General features: G+C 38.0%; 5 protein-coding genes across 6 annotated transcripts; 3 read left to right on the top strand and 2 right to left on the bottom strand.

Annotated features, from left to right (window-relative positions):
* Positions 1-1,464: 1,464 nt before the first annotated feature.
* Positions 1,465-2,887, top strand: LOC116179251 (ketimine reductase mu-crystallin-like). The gene is made up of 5 exons (XM_031498994.1): positions 1,465-1,845; positions 1,893-2,057; positions 2,101-2,299; positions 2,346-2,552; positions 2,601-2,887. The coding sequence occupies exons 1-5, from the start codon at positions 1,477-1,479 to the stop codon at positions 2,654-2,656; spliced, it is 996 nt and encodes a 331-aa protein (XP_031354854.1). The 5' UTR covers positions 1,465-1,476; the 3' UTR covers positions 2,657-2,887.
* A 3,364-nt stretch (positions 2,888-6,251) lies between these two features.
* Positions 6,252-7,710, top strand: LOC116179244 (ketimine reductase mu-crystallin-like). Its single transcript, XM_031498986.1, has 5 exons — positions 6,252-6,588; positions 6,637-6,804; positions 6,849-7,047; positions 7,103-7,309; positions 7,357-7,710. The coding sequence occupies exons 1-5, from the start codon at positions 6,274-6,276 to the stop codon at positions 7,419-7,421; spliced, it is 954 nt and encodes a 317-aa protein (XP_031354846.1). The 5' UTR covers positions 6,252-6,273; the 3' UTR covers positions 7,422-7,710.
* A 2,423-nt stretch (positions 7,711-10,133) lies between these two features.
* On the top strand, positions 10,134-12,111 carry LOC116179070 (ketimine reductase mu-crystallin-like). The gene is made up of 5 exons (XM_031498776.1): positions 10,134-11,137; positions 11,185-11,349; positions 11,392-11,590; positions 11,642-11,848; positions 11,901-12,111. The coding sequence occupies exons 1-5, from the start codon at positions 10,790-10,792 to the stop codon at positions 11,963-11,965; spliced, it is 984 nt and encodes a 327-aa protein (XP_031354636.1). The 5' UTR covers positions 10,134-10,789; the 3' UTR covers positions 11,966-12,111.
* A 3,974-nt stretch (positions 12,112-16,085) lies between these two features.
* On the bottom strand, positions 16,086-17,441 carry LOC116179010 (ketimine reductase mu-crystallin-like). 2 transcript variants are annotated; one of them, XM_031498703.1, is made up of 5 exons: positions 17,013-17,441; positions 16,806-16,970; positions 16,548-16,749; positions 16,252-16,452; positions 16,086-16,203 (listed from the first exon to the last, which is right to left on the bottom strand). In XM_031498703.1, the coding sequence occupies exons 1-5, from the start codon at positions 17,313-17,315 to the stop codon at positions 16,139-16,141; spliced, it is 936 nt and encodes a 311-aa protein (XP_031354563.1). In that variant the 5' UTR covers positions 17,316-17,441; the 3' UTR covers positions 16,086-16,138. The 2 variants fall into 2 exon arrangements, with proteins under 2 accessions (XP_031354563.1, XP_031354562.1); XM_031498702.1 differs by having other exon boundaries at positions 16,252-16,458; positions 17,013-17,438.
* A 4,986-nt stretch (positions 17,442-22,427) lies between these two features.
* Positions 22,428-23,877, bottom strand: LOC116179236. Its single transcript, XM_031498974.1, has 4 exons — positions 23,816-23,877; positions 23,719-23,759; positions 23,404-23,672; positions 22,428-23,358 (listed from the first exon to the last, which is right to left on the bottom strand). The coding sequence occupies exons 1-4, from the start codon at positions 23,842-23,844 to the stop codon at positions 23,092-23,094; spliced, it is 606 nt and encodes a 201-aa protein (XP_031354834.1). The 5' UTR covers positions 23,845-23,877; the 3' UTR covers positions 22,428-23,091.
* Between the last annotated feature and the right edge of the window lie 2,883 nt (positions 23,878-26,760).

Raw genomic sequence — 26,760 nt, 5'->3', positions numbered from 1 at the left:
CAATATGTATCAAATAATTGATAACGTTTTATGTAAGATACCATCCACTCCTAAAATTAAAGGGGCGAATGGGCACTTTAAACTTTAAAGTTTGGAGAAGGATTTTAATTTCGGTATCAATTATTGCAAAAGGATAAACCATAACGATAGGACAAAACATCACGGATTATTAATAGTCTTTCAAATAGTACCTAATCCATCAATTCCTTCGATTTTTAAAGGGGCTAATCTCTTTGTAGCCCCTATTAGACTTGTAAGTCAGTTTACCTTTAAAGTACATATAGGTTTCTATATCTGGCGGATCTCCCACGCTAGAGAGAGTTTCTATAATAACGCAAATAATCGTGATACTCTATTCCACACCACTTCGGTTGAACTATAGGCCCGTTTTTTAAGGCGTATCCCCAGTAGGCCTAATCCACTATATTATACTATTATATTGCGCACATTGCAAAAAAGTGCCGATGGTAATGCAAACTCTCTCAATGGGTGTAGGCCTAAGCCTTTGCATTTTTTCCCTAATAGTTTGTTACACTGCTCGGAAGGGACGGTTTGGATCAAAAACGCAGACCCACATGATGGTGGGTATAAGCCTTTGCATTTTCCTAACAATTCGCTAAGCTACACGCAAGGGAAAAGTTTGGCTCAAAAATGCAGGCCTTCTCAATAAACGTAGGCCTAAGCCTTTGCAGATTTTTTAACAATTCGCTAAACTATCCGGAAGGAAAAAGTTTGGCCCTCTTAATAGTTGTAGGCCTAAGCCTTTGCATTTTTCATAACCATTCACACACGAAAGGGGGAAGTTGGGCTAAAAATCCAGAACTTCTTAATGAGTTTAGGCCTAAACTTTTGCATGTTTCCTAACAATTCGTTACTTTGCACGGAAGAGTTTGGTTCAAAAATGCTGACCTTCTCAATGGGTGGAAGCTAAGCCTTTCCTTTTTCCTAACAATTCACTGAACTACACGAAAGGAGCCTTCCAAAGCATCAGCAAGTTTGCAGAAGCCCTCCTATTACGTTAATTAACTCCCTTTTTGCCGCAAGCTTCAGCTTTTATGCCTGAAACTCCGGAGAATCGATTAATCGTGATTATTTAGTTGTAACACTTTAACCTGAGCACACATTTGCATATTTTCAAGTTTTTTTCTTAAAAATGCTCTTCAAACATTTTTTGAAACATTTTTTTATAGGAATCCTGGTATCGAATGTTGCTCTGAAACCATCTTTTCAATATTCTTGAAATCTTAAATACTATTTTTTGAAATATTCTAAGAATCCTATCATCTCGAAATCACCTTTGGAAAGATTTCTAGGATCCTAGAATTTTGGTGTAGCACCAATTCTGTAAAAAATTGTTCGGTGACCCCTTGCGTGAATTGAACCTATATCAGTTAGAAGATAATTATGCTATTTCCAGCACTTAGATTATCCCCGGCTTATCATAATCAAGGCAAACAAGTAGATAACCGTTAAAAAATGCATAAAAGTTATACTGCATGCACTACATCAAGTTCGCTGTGCAGTATGTCGCGCCCATACGAGTATCTAACGGAAGACTGCGTTAAAGGTCGGCTAACCTGGAATAAAGCGATTGTGGCAGCTGAAAGGGCTCTAAAAGGTCTTGCAACGGGCGAGGCTCGCCAGACCAGACGTGTTAAACTGCAACTAGGCGAAAGTCCAAATTTCATATTCATCATGTGCGGATACTTGAGAGATTGCGACTACGGAGGGCTGGTGAGCTTATCGGTGACCAAGTTCGTTGGTAACCGAAGCCTGCAGCCGCCACTTCCAATTATGCACTCTGACGTAGCTCTAATGGATGAAAACACTGGAGTTACCAAAGCGGTAAGGACGCCGTTGGTTAATCCTAAACCGCCTATTACAATTATTAGGTTATTCCTGGAAGGGACTTGACGAAGTGGGTGATCCCGTCGGTTTCCGTAGTGGCTACGAAATATCTTCATGGAGAGACTGGCGGGACTTTGGCAATCATTGGCGCTGGTAACCAAGGAAGACTTCACGCCATTGCTTTGCAAGGACACTTCCACTTTTCAAAGGTAAGTGTACCACGCTGGTGATGGTTCCAAGTAAGTTGCTCAGGTTCGGGTATGGAATCGTACGGCGTCCAAAGCTGAAGATTTAGTAAACGAGTTAAATCGTGAAATAGAGGCATCTCCGTTTGCCACTGCTGCCTCAGTAGAGGAATGCGTTACCGGCGCCGACGTCATCGTTACCGCAACAAATTCATCGCAAACTCTGGTACAAGGGTCTTGGATTAAAAAGGGGGCCCACATTAACGGTAGATTTTTTACAAACGCCCGGATGTCTCAACACATAACTTCCAGCAATTGGGGTTAGCGTGACCACCACCGAATTGGATGCCGATACTTATCGCGCTTCTAAAATTTACACCGATAATAAAGCTGAAGCGGAAACTGAACTGAACTCCATCGTTCAAATGGGGGTGAAATTTGAATGCGAAGTTGGAGACGTTATTGTGCAGAAGGTACAGGCACCTAAACGTGGAGACACTACCATCTTCCAAAGCTCAGGTAACCTTATCAAATGGTTCTAGTGCACTAAATTTTACTGTTAAATAGGGACGGCTGTCCAGTATTGCGCGATGGCTCGTCTCATGTACAACATGTACAAATGAAGGAATTGAGGAGATGACTCAGATCGTAGCAAAACCTACTAGAAAAAAGCACTAGAGTACTTACATTTGACGTATTCGTATCGTTTTGGGAATCGCACTTGTTCTTTAATAAAGAACAAGGTTTAAAGAATAATATGTAATTATTTAATAGCATTACACTGAATTCAGTTTTTTAACGTATTTCGTGTTTAGGGTTTGAATTCCAATAAAAGTTGATTATAAAATATGTAACCAGTTTCTTCTTTTATATGCACACAGCAACATTTTTTTAGTCAGATATTGCAACAAATAGTAAGAACATAAATGAAAATTTGAGCACGAGTTGAATAAAGGGATTTATTTTTTATTGCGAGGGGCGCTAATGGTTAGTCCAGTTTTAGTGGTAAGTTTAATGTTTATGAAAGGAATCCAAATTATGCTCGGCTATTTGATTAAGCATTTTTAGTGGATGTCATTGGTCACTTAGGTATACTAAACAGAAATATTTAGAAACACGAACAATTTGTTCATAAATTGTTCGCAGAAAATTATTTCAAGCGAAACTTCGGTTGTGGGAAACTCAGTTTCGTCTTGGAAATACCTAGGTATCATTTCCCCACATTGTCGGCACACAAAAATTTTGATAGGAATGCCTTAGCCGAGGTTCTGAGTTCTTGGATTTCAAGATTTTCGTTCACGAGAGAAAGAGAAAATTATTAATCAATTCATTTATTGTGGTCGCTGAAAAAGTGACCTTCCCAGATCAAAAAAAAGATCAGATGTCTTTCCGGTAATAGTTATTGTTGAGAAAACAGCTTTTATAGCTCATGTAATGAGGAAATATATAGTACCAAAAAGAAATAAATTGTTAATATTTTCTTCAAACATAGGTACTTTTTATTTGGATTTTCAACCGTCTATATGAAACATATAGTTTTGGCCCCTTGGATAAAAAAGTGGCCCATGCCTAGTCCGTAGTGTACCATAAGACCATCTTAAAAAATTTGAACGGCACAATCCAAGATGCAGTGAGCACAATTAACTGCCATTATTGTTCATTCCATATCTGCAAAAAACATGAGGGCTGAGGGTCCGTAAAACTATATTTTCGAATATTTGAAAGGCACAATCCAATATGCAGTGAGCACTAATTGATTTCCATTATTTTTTCTTCCATGTCTGTATTCTCGAAAATCAGGACGGCAATATTCAATATGCTCCTAGCACAACTCGTGAAAGTAGTAGTGGAAATTGTCCCTTAAAAAACCGAGAGGCTGAGAGGCAAATTTTCCAGATCAGCACGAATTAAAATTGAATCAGCACAATTTAGCACAACACTAACACTATTTAAAAATTTTCATTACACATTTTGCGGAGTTAACTTGATGGGGCTCACGATTGTGCTATACCTGCACTACTTCCGTCGAGCTTGAGGAGTTCTATGAGTGATATTATCACATATACGTAAAGAATACATAAAGAATACGTCTATCTGTGGTATTATGTTGAAGCTTGCACTCTCAGTACGAATAAACTGATTTGCCACACTAGTCCAGGAAACGAAGCTTAAAATACTAATAAAATAAAATACTAGTAGTTTATTCTAAATAGCATTTGCACATGCCCTCCGCTTCAAAATCTGTATAATGTCGGTGGGCGCTTTTCATTTTTTGGTGATGAAAACTACCCATTTTTGCTAAAACCTAATGAAACTATATTCTAAGTTTAAGAGTAAATTCACAGAGGTTTTTGTATATTTTTGCACATCATTACTCCCTCCGGATCAGTCCAAAACAGCACCACATTCACTTTTATGCTTTTTTTAAAGAAAACCTATTCATAGCAAAAACACTTCTAAAATTAGGTGCATTTCTTCAATTTCTTTATTTCTTCGCCCTTTTTAAGCACGTTTATTTCCAGTCTACTTTACGGATTTTTTTGTAAAATTTCTAGCTATTTTCTCAACGTTTGATTTTGCTCCTAGCAGAATTAAAGGTAATTACAAACGGCGAACATAGCAGATTTTGTTGTAATGATGACGCAAAATCGCAATATGAACGCGACGGATTTTTTCAATGGGTCATATCCGATTTTGTAGAACTTCTTTTGAGTGTTGAGAGCCAAAATGTTTGGCAGCTCAAAACCGACTTAATTCATGGATTCTACGCACTAGGTTTGCAAAAAAGACAATTTTGGAGCCGATTCTGGAAAGCTTTTAAGACTCTTCATTTTTTCCGGATAAACTTGTGCCATCATTGAAAAGATAACGATGAAAAACGCAGAATCACTTCAAAAATTTCCCCATTTAACAAGTCTTATACGTAAAATACAAAGGATGCCAGTGGCAAATACTTTTCAGCTATCTCTCAAAAGCAAATTGGTGGTCTGCTCGAGAGGTGTCCTAGTGCGGCAACTGGGGCCCCCATAAATTTTACACTGGAGTGGAGTCCCCAGTATGGCATACCGATGCTGGGTTCAGTGCCCCCTAGTGGAAGTTGTTTAAAATATGCTCTGGCTACCTACAGATTCACAAGGCGACGGGACGACAGATGTGCGGAGCTCAGGCATACAGACATTCCAGGACGTGCGTCGTGCAGTATTTCAGTGTGAGAGGTGGGAAAGGTGTAGAATGGAATTGGCGGACACACACACGCACGCATGCACGCATCCACCCACCCACGCTACACGCGTCGAAATCATTTCAAAGCTTAGGAGTCACTGAGAGGCTCCTCAAATGGTTCACCGAGGCCGTACCGAAGGTTAAGTTAATGGTTTATTGAGGTTAGGTTAGAGTGGTAGTTAGGTCAGTGAGAAATCTTGTACCAGGAGTATATAATGTGCGAGGAGATTGAAGGAAAAGTGCAGGAAAAGACTGCTTTCCTGGGCTCCTCAAGGCTGCCATCTGGTGGGAGCCTGACGACCTGGTGGCGGTTAAACGGCGCTTGGAGGTGCAGAATTCCGGGGGGAAAGTAGGCATCTGGCAGGAGGAATGGGCTCGTATGAAATCCTGGACAAGTAGATAGATTCCCAACGTCCAGAAATAGCACCAGAGAAAGCACGAAGAGGTACACCACCATCTAACACAATTTTTAACAGGAAACGGTTAGAACCCAGAGTAACATCACAAGCGGCCAAAAATTTTAAAGATCGACAATCATTCGTTGACAGAGTAAGGTGCGTTTTCCCATCTCAAATGGGATGGAATTTCTTATCTACTACAAAGAGTTAGAGAGAGTTTCAATCATTGTACACCTACGTTCCCAAAGCACCCACAGCGAGTAGTTGCTACTTCATTGAAAAAAGAAATGATTATATGGAGGTCTTCCCGTCGTTTTAGTTAGTCTTTACGGAAAATATTCGGAGCAAATCAATACCAAACGTATAGTATTTTACAGCAAACGTAGCACCTTCTGTATCTATTAGCTGAAAAAGTAGCTCGAACAAGGTTACATAAAAGTATTAAAACCTGTTTACTACTACCACTGCACATGTCACTCAATCCTCAATCTCGGTCCAACTCTTATCTTAGTTATCTCCCTTTAAACCGTTGGAACGACTCGCAACAAAAGCAGCACAGGAAGTGGCTTTGTAGCCGCACGTTTATATAGCCGCGCCTAAAAATAGCTCACTTTGTCGCGATGCTTCCATACAAATTCATTTCCGAATCGCGCGTCGGCGAATTACTTGAATGGGAACCCGTAGTAGACGCCGTCGAGCACGCCCTTAAAAGCGTATCGACAGGATGTGCCTTTCAAAGTCCTCGCGTTAAAATTGTCCTGCCGGAATCGAATCTTCTGTACTCGACACCTGGATACCTAAAGGATGACAAATACGGAGCATTGGCCAGTCGCGTCATGACGAAGTTTCCCAGCAACAGACGGTTGCAGCCTCCACGATCGGCTTTGAACGCGAACATAAGCCTGATGGACGAAAGTACGGGGGTAGTGAAAGCGGTACGTATAATATCCCTTAAACGTATTAAATGCAGTTGACGTTTTAAGATTATCCAAGGGAATGAGCTGACGGATTGGAGAACTGCGGCGGTTTCGGTTGTGGCCACGAAACATCTGCACAAGGAGAAACCGAAGGAGATATTGGCGATCATTGGCGCTGGAATTCAGGGGCGAATTCACGCCATTGCGTTCCAAACGTGCTTCAAATTTCGAGAGGTACCCAATTCGTGTACTAATACTGTTGTAATCGAGATCCGTAGGTCCGTATTTGGAATCGTACTGGAAAACGTGCAGTGGATTTGGCCAGGAAACTGAATCATGAGCTAAAAACCGACGCGTTCGTCTCATGCGAAACTGTTTCAGATTGTGTTAAAAACGCAGATGTTATCGTTACAGCGGCCATGGCAAAAGAAATGCTTGTAAAGCATGAAATGGTGAAGAAAGGAGCACATATTAACGGTAGCCTTTTATGTACCTACAGTATGATAGAGCCTTATGCCTTACTATGTCGTAGCGATCAGTGTCAATCCTTCAGGTACTGATCTGGACGAGGAAACCTATCGAATTAGCAAAGTGTTTTGTGATCATTGGACTGGTGTCGAACACGAACTCCAACACATTATCGCTTTTGGTGCAAAATTCGTTGGACAAGTTGGCGATGTGATTGCTGGTTCGGTACAGGCGCCTGGAGCTGGCGAAACTAGCATTTTTCAAAGTTTGGGTAAGAACCTTTATTTGAAATAATGTACTAAAGTTGTGTGTTTCCAGGAATGGCTGTGGAGGATTGCGCACTGGCTCGCTTAATATACGATCTTGACCAAATTGTCAAGTAGGACGTGAGAAAATGTCACCCAGAAAATTGCGCAGCATTTCGACAATAGATCTCACACCAAATTCAGATTTGGAATAAAACAATTTGCAATCAGTTTAAATTGCTTCTTAATAATCCTGTTAAGAAATGTTCACTATTATTGTAGCAGATGTGTGAATTAAGCTCACCTTGCAGTGTGTTAGGTCAGATAAGGCTATATGCAAAATAATTAGCAGACCAGAAACATACGGTATCAAATATCAGTGATCTATAATTAAGAATTAAAGTTCGAGTGCAAGATCTAGATTCTACACTCTTATGTCTCCAGTATTTCAGTGTTCCCTCTGATAATTTGCTCGTACACATTTCCACTAGTGCCTATTGAAACCATCGCGCATTCCTAGCCACACATGATGATATTCGATACCAAGCAAACAAGGTAAAGAATCGAATCAGCCAACGAGCGTAAGGGTTTCAGAAAAACTGTGTTTATATTTGGGGTTGCATTGCTCTATTTCCAAGACATAGATAGAAATGAAAGACACAGAATAAGGAACCTTATATCTTAAATAGATGATTAAGGAGCAGCAGCAGGTATCAGGGTTTGGGAAGACTTATCTAATGAAAAGCATAAAACGAGAAACGAGCGATATCCTAAACCGTAACTTAGGTATTAGGTGTGTTTTTCAAGCGCAAACATTGCTCTTCTTGTTTTTATACAAAATAAGTAGAAACATGGAATTATTATTCCACAGAACTTCCTTAAAATTTTCTCGAGTTCCCTAACCTGACAAAAACTTACTCCCCCAAATTTATCACGGAAACGGGGCACGGTAAAAAATGGGATTTACCAAAGGCGGTGTGAATTTGGCCGGGACTGTTATTTAATAAATAAACAAAATTAAAGGAAGGACTTTTTTAGGTAAGCAGTGATTAATAGGACTAATAGAATGACGTGGGTGGGGGCAGAGCCCAACAACGGGAGATCTGTAAAGGGGCGACTTAACACAACGGAGTGGCGCCCGATGCTCCGAGTTTGGAGTTGGTAGTTGCTGATCCTCTATTCACCCACGCTCCAGTCGGTGTTGGTTTGCTCTGGAAAAGAGATGGGATTGATTAACAATCTTTAAAAGCATTTAGGATTGGAGGAAAAGAGACAATAACCAGTGAAAAATTTGACTCCGCCATTTTTAAAGTTAATACAGTCATTGGTTGAAGTTCTTAAAAAAAACTAATGTTATACTTATAATAAATCACTATTTTTAATTTCTGAAGGAGTTTCAAAGTAAAACTTAATTAATACGATTTTGAAGAAGTTAACCATTTCGTTGTCTTGTAACCTGTATATTTACCAACCTATTGAATTTAGACTATATATAAATAATCAGATTTTTGTGCCGTTTAATTTAATGCAGAATTTCAATAACTCTGCCAAATTCATGCGTTCATTAATTACCAACTTTATCTTATAAAAGGTGCATAAAGAAAGTAATAAAAGGTTTTAGCAAAATATACTTATTTGTAACAAATTCGTGTACAAAGGCAAGTGCGTATGAAACAAAGTTTTAAATTTTCAATATACACGGTGTCCATTTTTCGAGTGCCACTATGAGGATCTCGCTTATCTTAAGAGATAGACATTTGGTTAAATGAGGGCAAAGTTGCGAATTTCCGTGTTGAATAATAATCTGAAAAAAAATTTAAAATATCTTCAATAGAAAATATCGCAAAAAAAAGAAAATTTTTGATTTTCGTTTTTAATTTTTTCATAGTAAACTAATCCTTCTAGACATTTCTAATTAACACATTATTCAGACACTTTTTAATGGAGATTTCGAATATGGCATTCCGTTTTCAATAACTTTTAAGATGATGGAGAAACACGTGACAACTTTAATTTTTCTTATGGGCACCGTTTTGGATTTTGACATTTTGAGATTACGTCTTTTTTTCTCTTTACAACGATATATCACACATGGTGGTTCAGTAACACATTTTTCCTAAAATTACAATTTTCATTTTCTGCGAAGAGTGCTTTGGAAAAACAAAACGTTGTTTTATTATAAGACTCATTTCATGTAGTATAATTTACGTTTGTGCTAGATTTATTGCGAAAATATTATTTATTCTTAAGTATTTTGTTCTAATTTGAATTATAATTTTCTTGCAAAACGAAGGTTCAATTCTATTCAGATGAAAATCTCAACACAACTAGTTCCCTGCCAACGCTCCAACCAGACAGATGGATCAAACTGTCAAACTTTTGTTCACGATAAAAGAAACGTTTTGTTTTTCCAAAGCGCTCTTCCCAAAAAATTAATAAGTGTCTGAATAATGTTTTTTTGCGATATTTTCAAAACTACTAAAGATATTTTGAATTTATTTTCAGATTATTATTCAGCACGAAAATTCGCAACTTTGCCCCCATTTAACCAACTCTCTATCTCTTCAGGTAAGCGAGATCCCCATAGTGGCACTCGAAAACTGGACACCGTGTATAGCCAGTTCAGTGTTTATTTTATCGACAAGGAATAAAAATTAAAGCATTTTGTAGTTACTTTTCGGATCCCATTGGCCTTTAAAATTACAAAAGCTATTTCTTCGGTACTTTTTTGTCCTCTTAGCTACTGATCCTGCAAATTCTATTCCTGCAATGGTATTTTGTATTTTCTACGTTGATTTTCAAAGTGTTTACCATTCACAGGCTGTTGCAAAACAAGTAAAACATCATTTATTATCCCTGTCTAGACGAGACGAATGAAGGGTAGTTTGACAGTTTTTTTATGTTTTGTATGTAGAGATTTAAAACGAGAGAGGTAAGGTCAACTTCAACCCACTCGGATAGTAATTTGAAGAGAAAATTGCAAAAAGTAGTCCGGCCCTCTTTTTCATTTTACCAAGTTTATTCGACAGGTGCGAATGTAAATACTGCCGGTTGAACAAATAAGGAAAGTGGAGAAAAATACAAAGGACGAGAATAAATCTCCATAGCAACTAAAGCCCGTGACTCTTTCGCCCTTCGCGAGCTACAATTGAAAATCAAATATGAATCTTTTGCATTTGTGGCGTCTTTTAGATGATTTCTTTCGTTTTCGTTTCCAGGTTACATATGTCGTTGACAAGGGGTATAATATGATCTAATCGGCTTTGCGGTTGTCAAGTTTCGTGAATTGGTTTCTAGCGTGTAAGCGAGATTTAAAGGATATAAATCCTAAAGCATTGGGTAAAGACTAATCCACTTTAATTTTCTCTTTTTACGACGGGGAGGCTTATATTTTGCAACTCTTTCGACATTTCAACGTGTTGTCTTGCTTTAGAACACACAAATCTTACTCTTCGTGGTCGCAATGTGTGGTCAAATTCAGGACGTGGTTGTTTATTCCATCTCTGATGAAGCAAATTTCATTCGTTTCAAAAATGTCGTGCGCCTATGAGTACATATCCGATGCACGTGTCGCGGAGCTGTTAACGTGGGAGGATGTACTTGAAGCAGCCGAACGTGCCCTGGAGAGTGTCTCCACTGGCGATGCTTACCAAAGTACACGCGCCCATCTGACAGTTGGACAAAGCTTCAATTCGGTCAATACAATGAGTGGCTATCTGCAGGACAAGAAATACGGTTCGCTAGTCCACCTTTTCTTCAACCCGTTCAGAGGAAATCGCAACCTGGACCCACCATTACCTGTTGTGCACTCCGAAATCACATTGGTCGACGAAACTACAGGTGTCAGCAAGGCGGTGAGTGTGTCGATTAATTTAACTGCGTTACTGAGAACGTATCGTAGATGATTAGTGGAAATGAAACGATGAGGTGGATAACTCCGGCGGTTTCGGTGGTTGCCACCAAACACCTTCATAGGAAAGGAAAGGAAACTTTGGCAATCCTTGGAGCGGGAAATCAAGGCAGGATTCATGCTATGGCTTTTCAGAGATATTTTAATTTTTCAAAAGTAAGCTCAACCACGAGCTGCACTTACTAACTTTTGCCACAGGTTCGCGTATGGAATCGCACCAGGTCGAAGGCGGAGAACTTGGTCAATGAACTAAACCAAGGTACTAATAAAGGCGTCTTTACGACGTCGTCTACCGTCGAAGATTGCGTCAGTGGGGCAGACGTCATTGTGACAGCAACACACTCCTCTCAAACGTTGGTAAAAAAATCATGGATTAAAGCTGGCGCCCACATTAACGGTTGATTACATGCTGCCGGCTGGGGACTGTTTTGAGATGCTTGTTTTCTAGCGATTGGCGTCAGCCCAGTTAATACCGAATTGGACGCTGACACGTATCGGATCTGTAAAATTTACAGCGACTACAAAGAGGGAGCCGAAGCTGAACTGAAGCACATTGAAAAATTGGGTGCTAAATTTGAGGGACAAGTTGGAGATGTCATTTCTGGTAAAATTTCGCCACCCAAGGAGAGCGATACCACAATCTTTCAAAGTTTAGGTTAGACTTCTAAACTGAGTTGTTGAATATCTTTCAGTTCTGTTTCTTTTAGGGATGGCCGTTCAGTATTGTGCGATATGTCGCTTAATCTACGACAAGCACCATTTTAAACAATAGTGCTGTTACATACTGATGCCTGCGAATGTTAGACCCAAAGATGGGACTAACGGCCATTCCGAGGGTTTCTGGTATGTTCTTTTTCTAGGTAAAAACAAGGAGAACCTGCCACTCTAACTTAGGATTGTTTTCATTGTATCAAAGATTTGTGCTTAACAAAATAAAGTTTATAGTTACACGTTTTATTTTTTCAAGTAACCACCAAGCTTGCCATCCTTCAGAGGTAAAGGTCACGGATCGAACTACCCCAAATTGGAAGTGTTTTGCCGCAATCTATAAAGAAATATTGCGATTAATTAAACAGACGAATACCAACGTGTGTCTGCGAAAGCAAGAGAGATCAGAAGGTTGTTGGAATGGAAGAGACGGAAAGAATGCTTTTTTTAAGCAATGCGGTACTTCATGTTTCGTGTCATAAATCGTACACCAGAAAACTAGTACCTATAAGTGGAGTTGCACGTCGATTATGATCGGGTCAACCACCGTTAAAAGTGATCATTTCCAAACAACTAAAACCAAATGTCCATCGGCGGATTACTGTCAGGATCGTAACAACTAAAAAGTTTGGCGTAAATTTCTTGAAAACTACACCTGCCCAAGGAGACCAGTGACCGGAAAAAGTCACATCCCGATTGGGCAATTTGATTATTGATAAGGGGAGGTACTGTCAGAACGGCAGGAGAAAATTATTCTTACCTGTGGATTCAACAAACACGAATGGTAGACCCCAAGATGAAGGCAACTAAATTGAGAGCATGAAAGATGAGTGCCAAGTTTCTTTGAAAGTAGCCCTAAACGATTTCCCTGGCCCAAAAGTAAGTGGGGTGGGGTGCAAGAATATTATGGGAGTAGCATTATTGTATCAGTTGGTCAACACCGAGATACAGTACTGTGCTTCCGCAATACTGGTCACAAAATCACTTTTCAGCAATGGAACAATGATACAAATGTGGAGAAAGAAAGCCTCCGAATTGTTAGAGCAGCGACTAACATCATCCGGGAATATATCTGTTCAAAAGTGTATCGTCTTGACAGTGACCCACATTTCCAACGCTTTTTGGAAAACTGGGAGCAGGTTATTCCACAAACGCTACAGGTATTGCTTGATTCAATGGTAAAGGGAGGAAAACGAGCCAAAAGGCATTCTAACAAAATTTAAAAAAACAAAACTAAACAACATTAAACATTAAACTGATTTCAAACGGATTTTTGCTAAATGGAGAAAGTATGAACTTCCATGTTGGAATGGTTTCATGGAGCAAATATTATACACTGCCTTTTTTTGGCCCCGAAAAAAAATTGTCTCAGATCGACCCGGAAAAAAATTTTCTTACAGAATGTGGCCTGTAGAATCCATAATTTCAAACAGTTCCAAGATTGGGCTACTAGTTCAAAAGTTACAGCCCTGTGAATTTTTTATCGAAATTGGTTTCTAGTCTATAACTTTTGATTGAGGAGTCTAATCGAAAAAGTACGAATTGATTTGGATTCTACGCACCCAACCGGGTTTTCCCGAACAATTTTGGTCTAGTCGATTTTTGGTAAAAAAGGAAGGTTATACACTGCCTTTTTTTGAACCCCGAAAAAAAAAATTCTCAGATCGACCCGGAAAAGAATTTTCTTATAGAATGTGGCCTGTAGAATCCATAATTTCAAACAGTTCCAGAATTGGGCTACTAGTTCAAAAGGTACAGCCCTTTGAATTTTTTTTCGAAATTGGTTTCTAGTCTATAACTTTTGATTGAGAAGTCTGATCGAAAAACGGAAAAAGTACGAATTGATTTGGATTATACGCACCCAAATTAATAAGAAAAAGTGTTTTCCCGAGAAATTCTGGTGTAGTCGATTTTTGGTAAAAAAATGAAGGTTATACACTGCCTTTTTTTGAGCCCCGAAAAAAAATTGTCTCAGATCGACCCGGAAAAAAAATTTTCTTATTTAATGTGGCCTGTAGAATCCATAATTTCAAACAGTTCCAAGATTAGGCTACTAGTTCAAAAGTTACAGCTCTTTGAATTTTTTTTCGAAATTGGTTTCTAGTCTATAACTTTTGATTGAGAAGTCTGATCGAAAAAGTACGAATTGATTTGGATTCTACGCACCCAAATAAATTTTTGTGCAGTCGAATTTTCGTAAAAAAGGAATGTTATACTGAATAACGTGCTCTAAACTCGACGTCACAGATACCGTTTCTTCCATTTATCAATGCACCTCCCAGGAATAAAGAAATGCAAAAGCAATAAACCAACGGATCGTTTCCAGGGCCCTTGAGGCATCACAGAAGCACGAGAAGGTTGTGGTAGCTGATGGCCTCCTCATCATGGTCAATGACCAAGCAGCACCATCAGCAAATATGTATTTTTCAGAACCTGGAAAGGGAACGACGTCGTCAAAGATTTGGTCCCAACTGCTGCAAACTGGCAAATAACACTCATACTCCTCCACGCCATAAATGAATGTGACACTATTCCAGCCCTATTCAGGCAAGCAAAAAGAAGGTGGTCAATTTTTCTTAAAGCAAGACACTCGAGCTGAAGATATCGAAGCTGGCCTACGATTTTTCAGAACCCTCTACGGAAGTAAGGCAGGAGATATTTTAGATAAATTGGGACCTGATCTGTTTTCCATAGTCCTCGGAAAACCCAAATTCAACCTGACATCTACCACCAACATCCGAAGCAGCCTGCCAACACTTGTTGAGAACCAAATGTGGTTAGAACACCAGAAAGATCTACTCCTTTCGGGATGGCAGGCTTCAAATGGTTTGGTCTTGACCCCGTCAACCTCCAAGGAACCAGCTTCACAGTCTCTTATTTCCACAATTTTCTGCAAATGCAGCAAGGGGTATGCAAGGTGTTGTCAGAACAGTTGGTCGCAGTATACAGGGAGAAATTTTCTTGAATCTGCTACAATTTTATCTTTCATAACTTTTTCTGGAGCACCCTGTATTAATTTCGGCATCAAATTTGTGCCTTTCTGGTCTTTTGCACAATGCTCGTATCTATCACCGTTTTCGATTTATTTGCAAAAATAGGCTTCGATGGAAATTATGTGTAGTAGGCGAAATAAAGCAAAGTAAAAAGCTATTGGTAAGTGTTTATTTTAGATTAATCGACAGGGTTATCGACACTTATTAGTTAATTAATTAAAAATAAAACAAAATTATAAAAACTGTTAAAAGTGACCGCCTCTTGCTAAAATGCAAGAATAAAGTCTTCCCTTATGGACTGACGGACTTAACTATAAATTGCCTACCACAAGCTACTATTTTTAGCGCATTATTTAAGAGCCTCCTCCTCGACTCCTTATCGTGATCGGATATAAATAATTCTTTATTTTTTAAGAACAGATTGTCGGAGAATGGTACTCATACAAAGAGTGATTGGGACGTCTGGAAGAAATATATCTATTGGTGATGTCAAAAATTCAGCCATTCTATAAATAACGCTAATAATATTTATACTTATACGCTTGATTTTTTGAAAACAACTTTTGAAGTATATACATAATCATCCCTTAATTATCGCGCCAGAGGTATCTACTCATACGCCTTACCTTTTTTTGATATTAGTTCCACACTTGTTCTTCTTCTGGATCAACATAGCACAGACCCACTTTAATTTAAAGAGGGTTTGACAATAGCTACAATCACGGGTTAGGTACTTACTTTTTAAAACGTTATACTTGTATGCTTTATTTTTTGGAAATAATTTCCAAACCTATCCGTCTTCTTGGTGTCCGTCTTCTTAGTAAACGTAGCGAAGACGTGCTACCCCAAGAAGTTTTATCAATAATTATATCAAATATTGCGAGTAACAATGAGTCATCTCTTAAATAATACCAATGAAGTTTATACCCACTTAGGTAGGTACATTTCTAAATTGTTTTGTCTGAACTGAAGATCTACTGAATCATCTTCAAAGTTATGTAAATTTTTCCTTTGCACTGTCCTAGTTAATCCTTGAATTATTCTCGTTCATATTCAATTTTGCTTATATAATTATAACTTGATTCATGAATTCTTTCTTATCTAACTTCAGTACGGGTCAGTACGGGGACAAAATGGGATGGCTATTTATAGTATGGAAAAAAGATAACTTTGTGCGAGCAAAAGCCTACGAGATTTAAAAAAAACGTGTTGATTTTAATGTATTTTACAACAATTTTAACCAATTACTTATTTTGCATGTGTAGGTCATAAATCATGCGAGCCACGGCGCAATCTTCCACGGCCATACCTGTAAACAAACCCTTCAAGCGACACACTTATCGCAAGTGGCACATACCGAGACTCTGAAAAATGGTGAGCGAGTTTTTTGGCGGTGGTTTAATTGATCCACGTATGAGATCCCCAATTTGGCCCTTAAATTGTATACCAATGTCGATCAAATGTTTAAGTTCTTCCTTGGCTCCATCCCAGTGATCAATGTAAACGTTTGCTGCCTTGTAAACCTCGTCATCAATCTCTCGACAATCCAGGCCAACACCTACGGCTGGCAATTAAAAGTTTAGTATGTCGCGAGGGCGCTTTGGACTATTTAACGTAAACTTGTTGTCTACTTCGAATCGCTTTAACTATTACCATTAATATGGGCACTTGGCTTTAGCCAATCCAGCTTTACAATGGAAACATCTGTACCAGTCGTTGTTACTACAACATCGGCGTCCGATAAGCAGCTCTGAACAGTTTCGCAAGCTTTAAAGCTACACTTCCATTTGCTATCATTACTTAATTCAGTAACTAATCTCACTGCACGTTCGCGATTCCTATTCCACACACGTACCTAAAACGTCTCCGTTAGTAAAATTAGCACGTACTTGCATTTTATTGCTTAAATACCTCTTTAAATTTGAAGAAGTAACTCAAGCAAATTGCATGAATTCTACCCTGCGCCCCAGCGCCAATAATCGCCAAAATCTTATTATTCTCATTATGGAGGTACTTCGTCGCCACAGCCGACGCCGCCGCCGTCCTCCAGGCCGTAATTCCCGTGGCAGCGATGACCTAAAAGTATGCAATTCTCGAGCCCTTAAAAAGCAACCCTACCGCCTGTAGCTCGCCAGTTAACGCGTCCATTAGCAAAATGTTCGCCATTAGGGGCGGCAGAGTGGTGTTGCCCGGGAAGTGGCACGCAATTTTACATCCGAGCGTTTCGCCGTTGTCATCCCTCAATTTCCCGGGCATTACAAACATGAAGTTCGTCTCCTTGAGGTCGATTACGGAACGGGCGGACTGGATTACGTGGTTACTTGCAACGGACTCGAGCGCTCCCTCGATAACGTGAAACACTTTGTCCCAATCCAAAAGCTGGAGCACTCTATTCTCATTGATATGCAATAAGGCGCTCATTTTGGCAAGAAGACGCACCCGGTAACTTCACGTTTAGGGTGTGTAATAAACTGATACGAGGTTATCAATTGGATGATAACTGTAATCTCCCGCCTGCTCACGGTAGGTACGTAGACTAATCGACGAAAATGACAATAGAAATTGAGAGAAAGTAAACTTTCACTTTCCATGTGAACTCATGCCTTGCATAAGTATTAAAGCATGGTTTACACGCTACGATATATTGTAACAATTTATCGTAACAAACGGATTGTTACGATTTATCGTCGCGCGTATGAACCAATGATTGTGGCGATTTATTGGAATTGAAACTGAATTGGATGGTATTGATACTGGCCAGTTGGAACGTCTAAACAATATAACAGCGATTCGTCGCTACGATTTGTGACTCAGTTTTAGTTTTTCTTCACAATAAACGCTAAACTAATTATATGTTTCTTCATCTATTCTTAAATAATTCCGCCAGTCATTTGGTTCATTTCGCAATTCTTTCAGTAATGTTATATGGGAAAATTCCCTTTTCTTCAGCAACCACTGACAGATACATTTCCTTTTTCATCTTCGCGATTTTTTAATTTAATCGCTAAACAAACAATATAAACCGACCACAACAGTACTTCCTCCATGCCGAAAACCGTTTTAAGTAAAACTGTGTGCTAAACCATTGTTTAAACAATGGCTAAACCAACAATCGACAATGAAATTGGAGCAAGAAATAGTTACATGTAAACAGTACTCACACTTTCGATTTATTGGAACAATAAATCGGTCAATCGCATCATTACGATTTACCGTAGCCGAGATCGTAGCGTGTACACTACGCTTTAAAATATCAATTTATGTATTTCCCTTTGTGATGTTTATTTAAAGTAATCGAATGTTGAAAATGTGGATTTTTCCTGAAATATTGTAAAAATATAGATACCTCCTATGAGATCGTATCGTTTATATCAGTACTTTTATTTGCTATATCTGTATCATCAATTTTAATTTTTCTTCACAAGAGATAGTCTTGACATTTTAATTGAAATTCCCATAAAAGAAGCGGGATTGTTAATATCGGATGATTTCTCACATTAACATTTAATTTTTAAATTAATTTAAGTGGTACGTTATTAGTATATTTAAATCTGTGGTTATATACTCTTTGGTGGTATGCACTGGAGAACATTTCCTCCCTAGCCATAATCAGGTTGGTTACTTAAAAGTCACGTACCTAACTGATTATTTTATAAGTATAAGCAATTCAAAAATTAATATTTCTGCCGCATTGATAATTATTGCTTCTGCTGTAGGTAACTCTCTTTAAAAAAAGAAACAAAGAAAAGACCTTTTAGATTTTCTATTGTCACAGCAACTAGAAGTACTCAATCAGGGCAATGAACCCCTTATTTGTAACCAGGAACAAGAAAGAAGTCCCGGAGATTTCCTCCTCTCTTCGAGCCGGCAGAATAGTGGGATGGAGGGTCTCTGACGAGCCCTCTCTATCACGCCACAGAAAAATCTGCTATAGTATATAAAGGTCGAGAAACAAACCGAACATTCTTACCTATTACCTCGCACCTTCCGGTTCCACATCTGTGGCTAGAACTAACGGTAGTTCCGAGGGTAGTTCTAAATTAAAATGGGTAAGTACTTTTGGACTTACAAGTTCTTCCTTAATTTGGCGAAATGCTGTTTCGCATTCTTTTGACCATTCCCATTTTGCATTCTTGCGTATAAGGGTTGCCAGCTACGAAGACACATTTGGAAGAAACCTGTGATAGTAATTCATACCCGAATAACTTCCCTATCCCCTGTACCCATTGTACATCTTTAGGTTGAGGAGCATTTTTTATGGAGTCAATTTTCTCCGCCATAGCATGTGATCCCGAGTCATCAATCACATGACCCAAATAAATTTATCGATTTCTTGAGAAACTCATATTTCTTTTTATTCGAATGTAATAATAAGCCACTTGTACGTAACCTGTCTAAAGGTTTGTTTCAACTTGTTATAATGAGCTTTTCTTTGGTTGCTGGCAGCTCTTGTCTGCGGCGGCACAGGGGTTGGGTTTTTATATACAATTAAATAGAGAAGTCAGGTTAAACCTGACTTGACAGTTGGTTGTATTTGAATTGGGGACCACTTAGTTTTTGTAAAACTAAACAATATTCAACAATTAATATAAGTTAGTATACTGAATCTCAAAAAAACTTATATGATTGGAGCCATTAAATATAACAAAAAAATTAATTAATTGTGTAAATATTTGTATACATGTAGGTAACTATAAAACGGACTTAATCTAAACCAATATGCCAATATGCGTCCAGGTCCAGATTTTAGTGCAATAGACAGCTCCGCAAGCTAATTACATCATTAGATGATCAATCACGTGACAATAAATTATTTTTATTTCAAAATAACGCCTTACAATAAAACCCTGAAATGGACGTGTGAGAGAATGGAATAAAAAAATTATAACCTTACCTTATCAAATAAGGGTTTAAACTTAATGACCGTTTTAAACGAGCGAATTACACAATAATTAATAAAAATTACTTTCAAAAATGTCTCTTCACCTGAGAGTCACTCTATCAATCCGCTATTTTTCCCATTCTTTTCTCCCACACGCGTTATCAGTCAAGCCCTCTCAAAATTTTGTAAATATTCAAATTTAACCTTGTGTGGTGCCATCTGAATAACGAATTCGATAAATTGTTGCTCACGAAAAAACAACAAATGTATTATTCTCCCATTTTTAACTTTAATTATGGACACTTTCTAACTGGTCCATAAAACGCTGCCAACAGTTTGGTGCTATTTTTACTCCAAACGTAAGGCGTTTTACCTTGTAGATACCAAATAATTAATAAGTTTAAATAATGGATTGTACCGGTTGTAACATTGCAGTTTCTCTCTCGACTTCTATATACAGGTCAGTTTGACTAATGTCCAGCGAGCAAAGATATTTACTTCCTTCCCTTCCCCGAACGTGCTTATATTTATTGTGCCTTTATACCCAATCAGCACATATGTGTAGTTTCCCATTTTCCATTATTACTGGAACTACTGCAGAACCCCAGTTTTTCAATAATATTTGCTTTTTAGAGTCGTAGACTATCTTCTTCGGCACGACTTTTTAGTGAGTATGGTACGCTGATAGTACCTTCATTAAAATTAGTAAAACTATCTCGTTGCTCGTTGCTACCACTCAGTGGAAGTGAACTAATAGGTACCATTAGGTACATAGGCCTGGTAACTGGGACACTGCCACTTGAGTAGCTGAGGAGAGCACGTTTTGCCTCTTCTTTGAGGGGGAAGAGACAGTGAAACACGCATCATCTGCTGGATTTGAGCCGGACTTCCGGACTGAGATCACAAATCTTGGGTGAGGAACTGCAGTGGCATCTCGGCAGATCAGTGAGTTGCAGATGGAGAGGATCCTCGGATTAAAACAAACTGCGCCTCTCCCGGGTAATAACGCACAATAGATATATATCCAAAAGGCGTCATATAGCCCAACCCAAGGAGAAAAAAAAAACACTTATGCGGGCCCTACTACAATTGTTTACCACCTTTTTCTACTTTTTGCACCACCAATGCCAAGTAATAAGCATGTCGCAACAACCCTTTAGTAATATTTCGTCAAGCTTAATACGCCGGCCTTAAATTTGTTTAACTTTGACATACCTATTCACTTTCGCTACCTAGGTACTTCATTTGCGCCACAAATAGGTACCTGGGATAAGTATGCCCAACAACCCTATTTTCCATTCAGTTCAAAACTTCCTGAGCTTGCAACAATTAATGTTTGCTTTTAAAGTCCTATTTCTCTACTTCGTGCGCCACCAACCCCATTAGGTATAGTAAAGTATATTTATATCGCAACAACCCTCTAGCTATACCTACACATTTCCCATGGAAGTAATACACATTTTTTTCACCTTTTAAAATTGCCTGTCCCAACTTCTGGCTCTGCTCGCTAGGTACCACTACCTACCTAAAAATACTCATGTCGCAACAGCCTTCCATAAAGTTTAACACTTCTGCGTCCCCTACATTTTGCCATTCATTATATGTCTAATTGTCTACTTTTTCTATTGCTTGTGTCATCCACATCAGCAAGAATAGGCATGTTACAACCCCTCTAAACCATCTTCCATCAAGATCAAACCCTTCTGCTCTCTTTTACCACCTTTTACCGTCTAATTTTTCCACTTCTTGCGCCACCAATACAAAGAATGGGCATGTTATTACCATAACATCCTTTACCCTGAATGGATATACTTATAAAAATATCGCTTCCTGCAGTGAAAGCCAGTGCCAGAAGCCTTTCAAGAAGAATGACAAGTAAAATATGACATAATGAAACAATGATCTAGTGCAGATTTGATTTATAAAACATTGAAGATGGAGCAATGAATAAATTGGTTCAGTTGAAAATTAAATGTCCTGTGTGCAGAAAAAAACAAATAAGTTATTGTTGTCTGCACACAATTGAAAAACATACAAATAATAGTATCCAGCTCCAGCATAAATAATTTAGGTATAAACAGCTGAAGGATGTCATGGAAAGTTTGTGGCATCAACAGGAAACCAATATAAAATAATCTTAGACAAACAAACTTTTGACAATACCACAGAGGGGGTAGGTATAGTACTGTAGCCAATAAGTAATTCCAGTTTTGTGGAGCAAGTATTCAATAATTAGATACTGACTGATCTAACGAAATTGTAGATTTAATTATTAGATTTCCAACATTTAGAGTTTGGGAAAAATGATTAAAATGTTATCTAACGTTAAAGACTGGGGATGTTCGTTCTTATTTGGGGAAGGATGATGTCCTTTACCTTGAATTATTAGAAATAGGCATTTTTTGAAGCATGATTCTATTTTTTTCCAAGAACATATAACTTTTAATTGGTCTATCAGCCTAATGTCAATTCTATCTTGTAGTCAAATTTATCCTAGTAACTTTAGTGTCTCAGTATTCGATGAGACAATAATTATATGCTTTCCAATGTAGGTTAATCAACACAGCCATCGACATTAAAAGAAAAGAATGTGCATAAGTATCCCCCCTTCACATTCAGTTAGATCCATGTTGGTAAAATCATAAAAAAAATGAGAACAATATATATATTTATTTGGTCTTAAGTATAAAAATATCACAGTGCTTCTAAAATTAGAAATGTTTAGTTTAGCTTCAATTACAAGCACTTCTGTCATTTTCAGTTTGTCTTGTTAACAAAATTGTCTTATTGAATGAGAATTTCCAGAAAACATAATCAAGCTGAGTGTGTTTTGAAATGAAGTACTTCTACTAGCAACTACCTATGTCTACTATCACTCAAATGCTTTCTTTATGTACACTGGCATTGATCTCACCCCAAACATAGTGAATTTGCAAATATTTTGTGGGGTTTGAGATAAAACCCCCCACAACTATAACAAAAAGATAAATCCTATAAATACAAGTAGATTAAACTACATCAGTCGCAAAAATAAATATATTTTATCATTCCCGGAATTGTGACAGTACAGCACAAAGAGATTCAAACAAATGGTAAAAAGGAAGCCATTCGCTCCCATTTAGAGCTGGTAAGGGAAGACTACATTCTCACAGAATAACAATAAAATTACAGCTACCTATCTACATAAATTCTCAATTACCCTGTACATGTACGTCTTCATGGAGTAGCTGTACTGCACAGAATTCCCAGAATGTCATCAATAAATAAAATTTTAGATTCAATCGCCGAGTAAAAATAATAAATTAGTCTCGACAATTACAATTTAGGAAACTCTTTCAAAGAGCTCAGGTTTATAGGGTTCTTCTCCGTAGGGGTGTGAACATCCACCTTTCTAGCACGTACACCGCTACGTACAATGTCACACAAAGGCATAAGAGGACGGCTAGTAGCTACATTGTTGGGGGTGGACGATCTTGAAGCCGTCTCTGACAACTGTGGGGAGGATCTCACGCTCGACTGAATTGTATCACAGTTGAGAGCGTGCTCGATTTGGTCATTGCAATATCCATAACCGCTCTGGGTCTACAATGCAAAAATGAGCAACTTATTAACAAGGAAAGTGCTCACCAATCGTATCTCCTGCGAAATTTCGGATGTACGTTTTAAAAAGTCCGAGCCTTTAATGTTCTGCATCATGCGTCCTCTGCCAAAAGCTTTCACGGGCATTTGCTCCGAGTCGAAGTCGTCCAAGTCATACACGGATTTCACTACAGGCTTTCGAACGTGAATACTTGGAGCAGGTGGGTCTTTCACTTGCTGTCCGAAGCATGATATGGAATATAAGTCGTTTTCCATATCGTCATTGTCCGCCCAGCGTGTCTGGGTTTTGGAGGGGGCTGTAATGAAAGTAATTAGAAAGTGCAAAGGAAAACTAGGACTCACCCTTTGTTTGAGTGGTATTCTTTTTTGGCATATTGGAAGTGCTAAAAACACGAAACTAAACGAAATTAAAACGCTAAAATTGTGCAATTTTAATTACACTGCAAATAATGAGGACTTTCTAGTCATAGGTATGATTCACAAAGAAGAGAAATGGCGACTGACAGAAATTTGACAAGTTAAAAGTTAGGTCTTTCTCAGACAATGCGCAGGCGCGTTTACCATAGGCGTAGACAACGTAAGGACGAACGAAATGAGTGCATACGTCACAGATTCGACTACAATAGTCCTGTTTTCGAAGACGCATGCAAAAGAATTATAGAAAATTTACTTCCCCCATTGGTTGAAATGCAAAAAAAATTGTCAATAATTCTCATTCCCAAATAACCAGGAGGGTCGACACGTACATATTTTTGAGGAGGAGGGGGACGGGCTTCACGTATATCAAAACCTTTATACATTCATAAGTAACAGATGAATTAGGCTGAAATTACAATTACCACTGATCCATACAAAATTCATCATCAAACACGAAAGCCGAAGATATGCCAGAAAATCCCAAATTTGCCGAGTTTGTTTTCATTTTTTTTGTGAGGATATTTGAACAGACAAAAAAATAAAAAAATACTTTCTCATTGCCACTTTTTGGGCCCTACAAAACACCGTTAAAAGATTTTCAATACAACGTTTCGTTTCAGAGAAATCATTATCAACTATGATAATAATAATAATGGCTGCAGGGACACCATCATGTTAGTAATACATAGCAACCTATTCCTGCAGAGGCAGATCTTTTCTGTTACATGAACAACAATATTACGTAAAATTTCTGCATTCAATTTTTTTGAAACACATGGAAACACAATATCTTACTATTTTTCAATGCATTAAAACTCCAGCATTCTTGAACGCGTTCTTCTCGATTGAAAAAAGGATTTTGATCGCACCAGCACCAGTGGTAATGAAAACGTGTTTTTTATTTTGTTGTATCTTTTTTAAATAACATCAGAAAAAAATTAAAAACAAAATCGGTGGTTTATTTTGAAATTTGGAAAAAATAGTTTTGAATATACACGTTTTTTAACATGATAAATCAGTGTGTTGTATCCTCGCTAATAAAGATTTTTCGACATCTGTCTTCTCCCTTTTCTTTAATGGTGCTAAAATATTTTGTTGTGTTTTCTTTTGCTCAACGACTTTTATCTTTATTGACGAGTTCACATTTTTTCGGTGTCCGTCCGTCGGCCCGGCTGTCCAACTTTCTGTATGTTCGTCTGTCCTTTAGTACATTATCTCAAAAACGAATGGACCAATTACGATGAAATATTGCAGGTGGATTCTTTATCAAATTTGTATATCGGAGTTCGTGAATTTTGCAATATAGGCCAAAAATTAAGGGTTGCTCTTTTGACATCTCCGTTAGTTATGAACCGAATTTCATAAAATTAAAAATGAGCATAGGTTTGGCCATATAATACGTAATTTCAAGTTACATAATAATTTGTTTAATATTCTTCTTCATTTCCTTCCCCACCAATTTGTTTTCCTGCATTGACTCTTCTTCCTGCCTGTTTTACAGCTGATGATGGGCCTGTTGAACGTCGATTTGCATAAATTATGAATAAAAGCCGCCTTTATATCTCAAATCATTTCTTGCTTGTAATTAATTTCACATTAATTTAAATAAATTTTAGTAAACGATGGGGGTTCTGGCGCAATGTATTTCTTATGGAAGATTTTTTGAACGAAAACTCACTATGTTGGTCTGATCTTGATTGCGGTGTTTTTTTGGGGGGTTGTACATTGTGAATGGGGTTGTAGATGTGTTTATTAGGGAGTGGTTGTGTTAAGACCAGTAAGAAACAAAATTACTAGTTTTTGAAAAGGGGCGGCGGCGCTAGGGTTTCCTGTTATTTTAGTAGAGGGTGACCTTATGATTTTCCCTGTTATTCTCCATTGTAAATCGTTTATTTAAAACGTAGTAGTTTGTGGTTGCGGTTTCCTGTTATTTACTAGATTAGTTTCTTGTTATTTCGGTGCAGGAGTGACCTTGCATTCCAGATTGTTGACATGAGTGGACAATTCAATGCCATTGCAATACAATTATCAGGTATGTTATTGTTATATGACAATGACTACTCATCAATTTGGCGTCGATATTGGAACTCAAATTAAACACTATTCGATTTGCTTATGTGGCAAACAAAAACCTTCTGAAACATTTTCCAATCATATTTCCCGGAAGGGATGCGTCACATTCGTTTCTTATTACCGGTGACCAATTCTTTATCGAATTGTTTTGGGGTCTAGATTTCTAGAATACTTGACGTGCCCCAACAATTACACCCCTCCAAAGCACATGTCTATACGAAATACGATCAAATTTGCTTATTAAAAAATTAAGTAGGTAATTTAAAATCTGCGAAGTGGTATATTTTCATTCGCCTTTGAGGGTTTATAGTGAATGTTTTGAACACTAAGAAAACAAAAAAAATGTAATGTATCGCAAAAATTATACCCTTTTGTTGTTTTTTTTTAGGGTATGGAGAGACGCGATTATCTTAAACTAGATAATTTGTGTCATGGGGACGAGGTTTTAGGTGGTGGTAAAAATTTTGAAATCGTAGAAAGAAAAGATGATACAGGATAGCTCGAGCTATGAGAAAGTGCCCCAAAAATTAAGTAGGTACTATTTTGTGGAGGATTTTTACCGAAATCCATTAAAATGCGAATTGAATCTTACTGATGTGAAAACTTCAAAAACGTGAATTGCGGGTGAACGGGACGTTGAAAGTGGGTACCGACAATTGACAAAAGGAATGTGGTTGCCTTCGACAAGATCTTATATTGATGGTGGAGTCAAAAGTGACTAATAGAATGAATCTGCCACACAAAAATGCGCTGAAGTCCCTTTAATCTCACACGAGGACTTTGATAATTTTTGTATTGCGTTATGAATTGCAACTTTAGGGATGTTTCTTAAATTCCCAATTATAATTCAGGATTTGTAATTAATCCTGGGAAGTTGGTGTAAAACCTTTTTCG

This window comes from Photinus pyralis, unplaced genomic scaffold, assembly GCF_008802855.1.
Source record: "Photinus pyralis isolate 1611_PpyrPB1 unplaced genomic scaffold, Ppyr1.3 Ppyr1.4_LG8, whole genome shotgun sequence".
NCBI classification, from domain to species: Eukaryota; Metazoa; Arthropoda; class Insecta; order Coleoptera; family Lampyridae; genus Photinus; species Photinus pyralis.
Note: the sequence above shows the minus strand (reverse complement) of the source record. Positions and strands in the feature narration are given on the sequence as shown.

Bases quoted from the DNA above. Each gene is read 5' to 3' on its own strand.
- LOC116179251 (XM_031498994.1), top strand. From the start codon at position 1,477: ATGCATAAAAGTTATACTGCATGCACTACATCAAGTTCGCTGTGCAGT. The intron at 2,300-2,345 runs GTAGATTTTTTA...CATAACTTCCAG, and splicing joins AAAGGGGGCCCACATTAACG to CAATTGGGGTTAGCGTGACC. The intron at 2,553-2,600 runs GTAACCTTATCA...ACTGTTAAATAG, and splicing joins TACCATCTTCCAAAGCTCAG to GGACGGCTGTCCAGTATTGC.
- LOC116179244 (XM_031498986.1), top strand. From the start codon at position 6,274: ATGCTTCCATACAAATTCATTTCCGAATCGCGCGTCGGCGAATTACTT. The intron at 6,805-6,848 runs GTACCCAATTCG...CGAGATCCGTAG, and splicing joins CGTGCTTCAAATTTCGAGAG to GTCCGTATTTGGAATCGTAC. The intron at 7,310-7,356 runs GTAAGAACCTTT...GTGTGTTTCCAG, and splicing joins TAGCATTTTTCAAAGTTTGG to GAATGGCTGTGGAGGATTGC.
- LOC116179070 (XM_031498776.1), top strand. From the start codon at position 10,790: ATGAAGCAAATTTCATTCGTTTCAAAAATGTCGTGCGCCTATGAGTAC. The intron at 11,350-11,391 runs GTAAGCTCAACC...CTTTTGCCACAG, and splicing joins GATATTTTAATTTTTCAAAA to GTTCGCGTATGGAATCGCAC. The intron at 11,849-11,900 runs GTTAGACTTCTA...TGTTTCTTTTAG, and splicing joins CACAATCTTTCAAAGTTTAG to GGATGGCCGTTCAGTATTGT.
- LOC116179010 (XM_031498702.1), bottom strand. From the start codon at position 17,315: ATGAGCGCCTTATTGCATATCAATGAGAATAGAGTGCTCCAGCTTTTG. The intron at 16,459-16,547 runs GTAATAGTTAAA...TTTAATTGCCAG, and splicing joins GCCAAGTGCCCATATTAATG to CCGTAGGTGTTGGCCTGGAT. The intron at 16,204-16,251 runs GTATGTGCCACT...GTTTGTTTACAG, and splicing joins CACCATTTTTCAGAGTCTCG to GTATGGCCGTGGAAGATTGC.
- LOC116179236 (XM_031498974.1), bottom strand. From the start codon at position 23,844: ATGACTAGAAAGTCCTCATTATTTGCAGT. The intron at 23,760-23,815 runs GTAATTAAAATT...TCGTGTTTTTAG, and splicing joins AAGTCCTCATTATTTGCAGT to CACTTCCAATATGCCAAAAA. The intron at 23,673-23,718 runs GTGAGTCCTAGT...CTTTCATTACAG, and splicing joins GAATACCACTCAAACAAAGG to CCCCCTCCAAAACCCAGACA.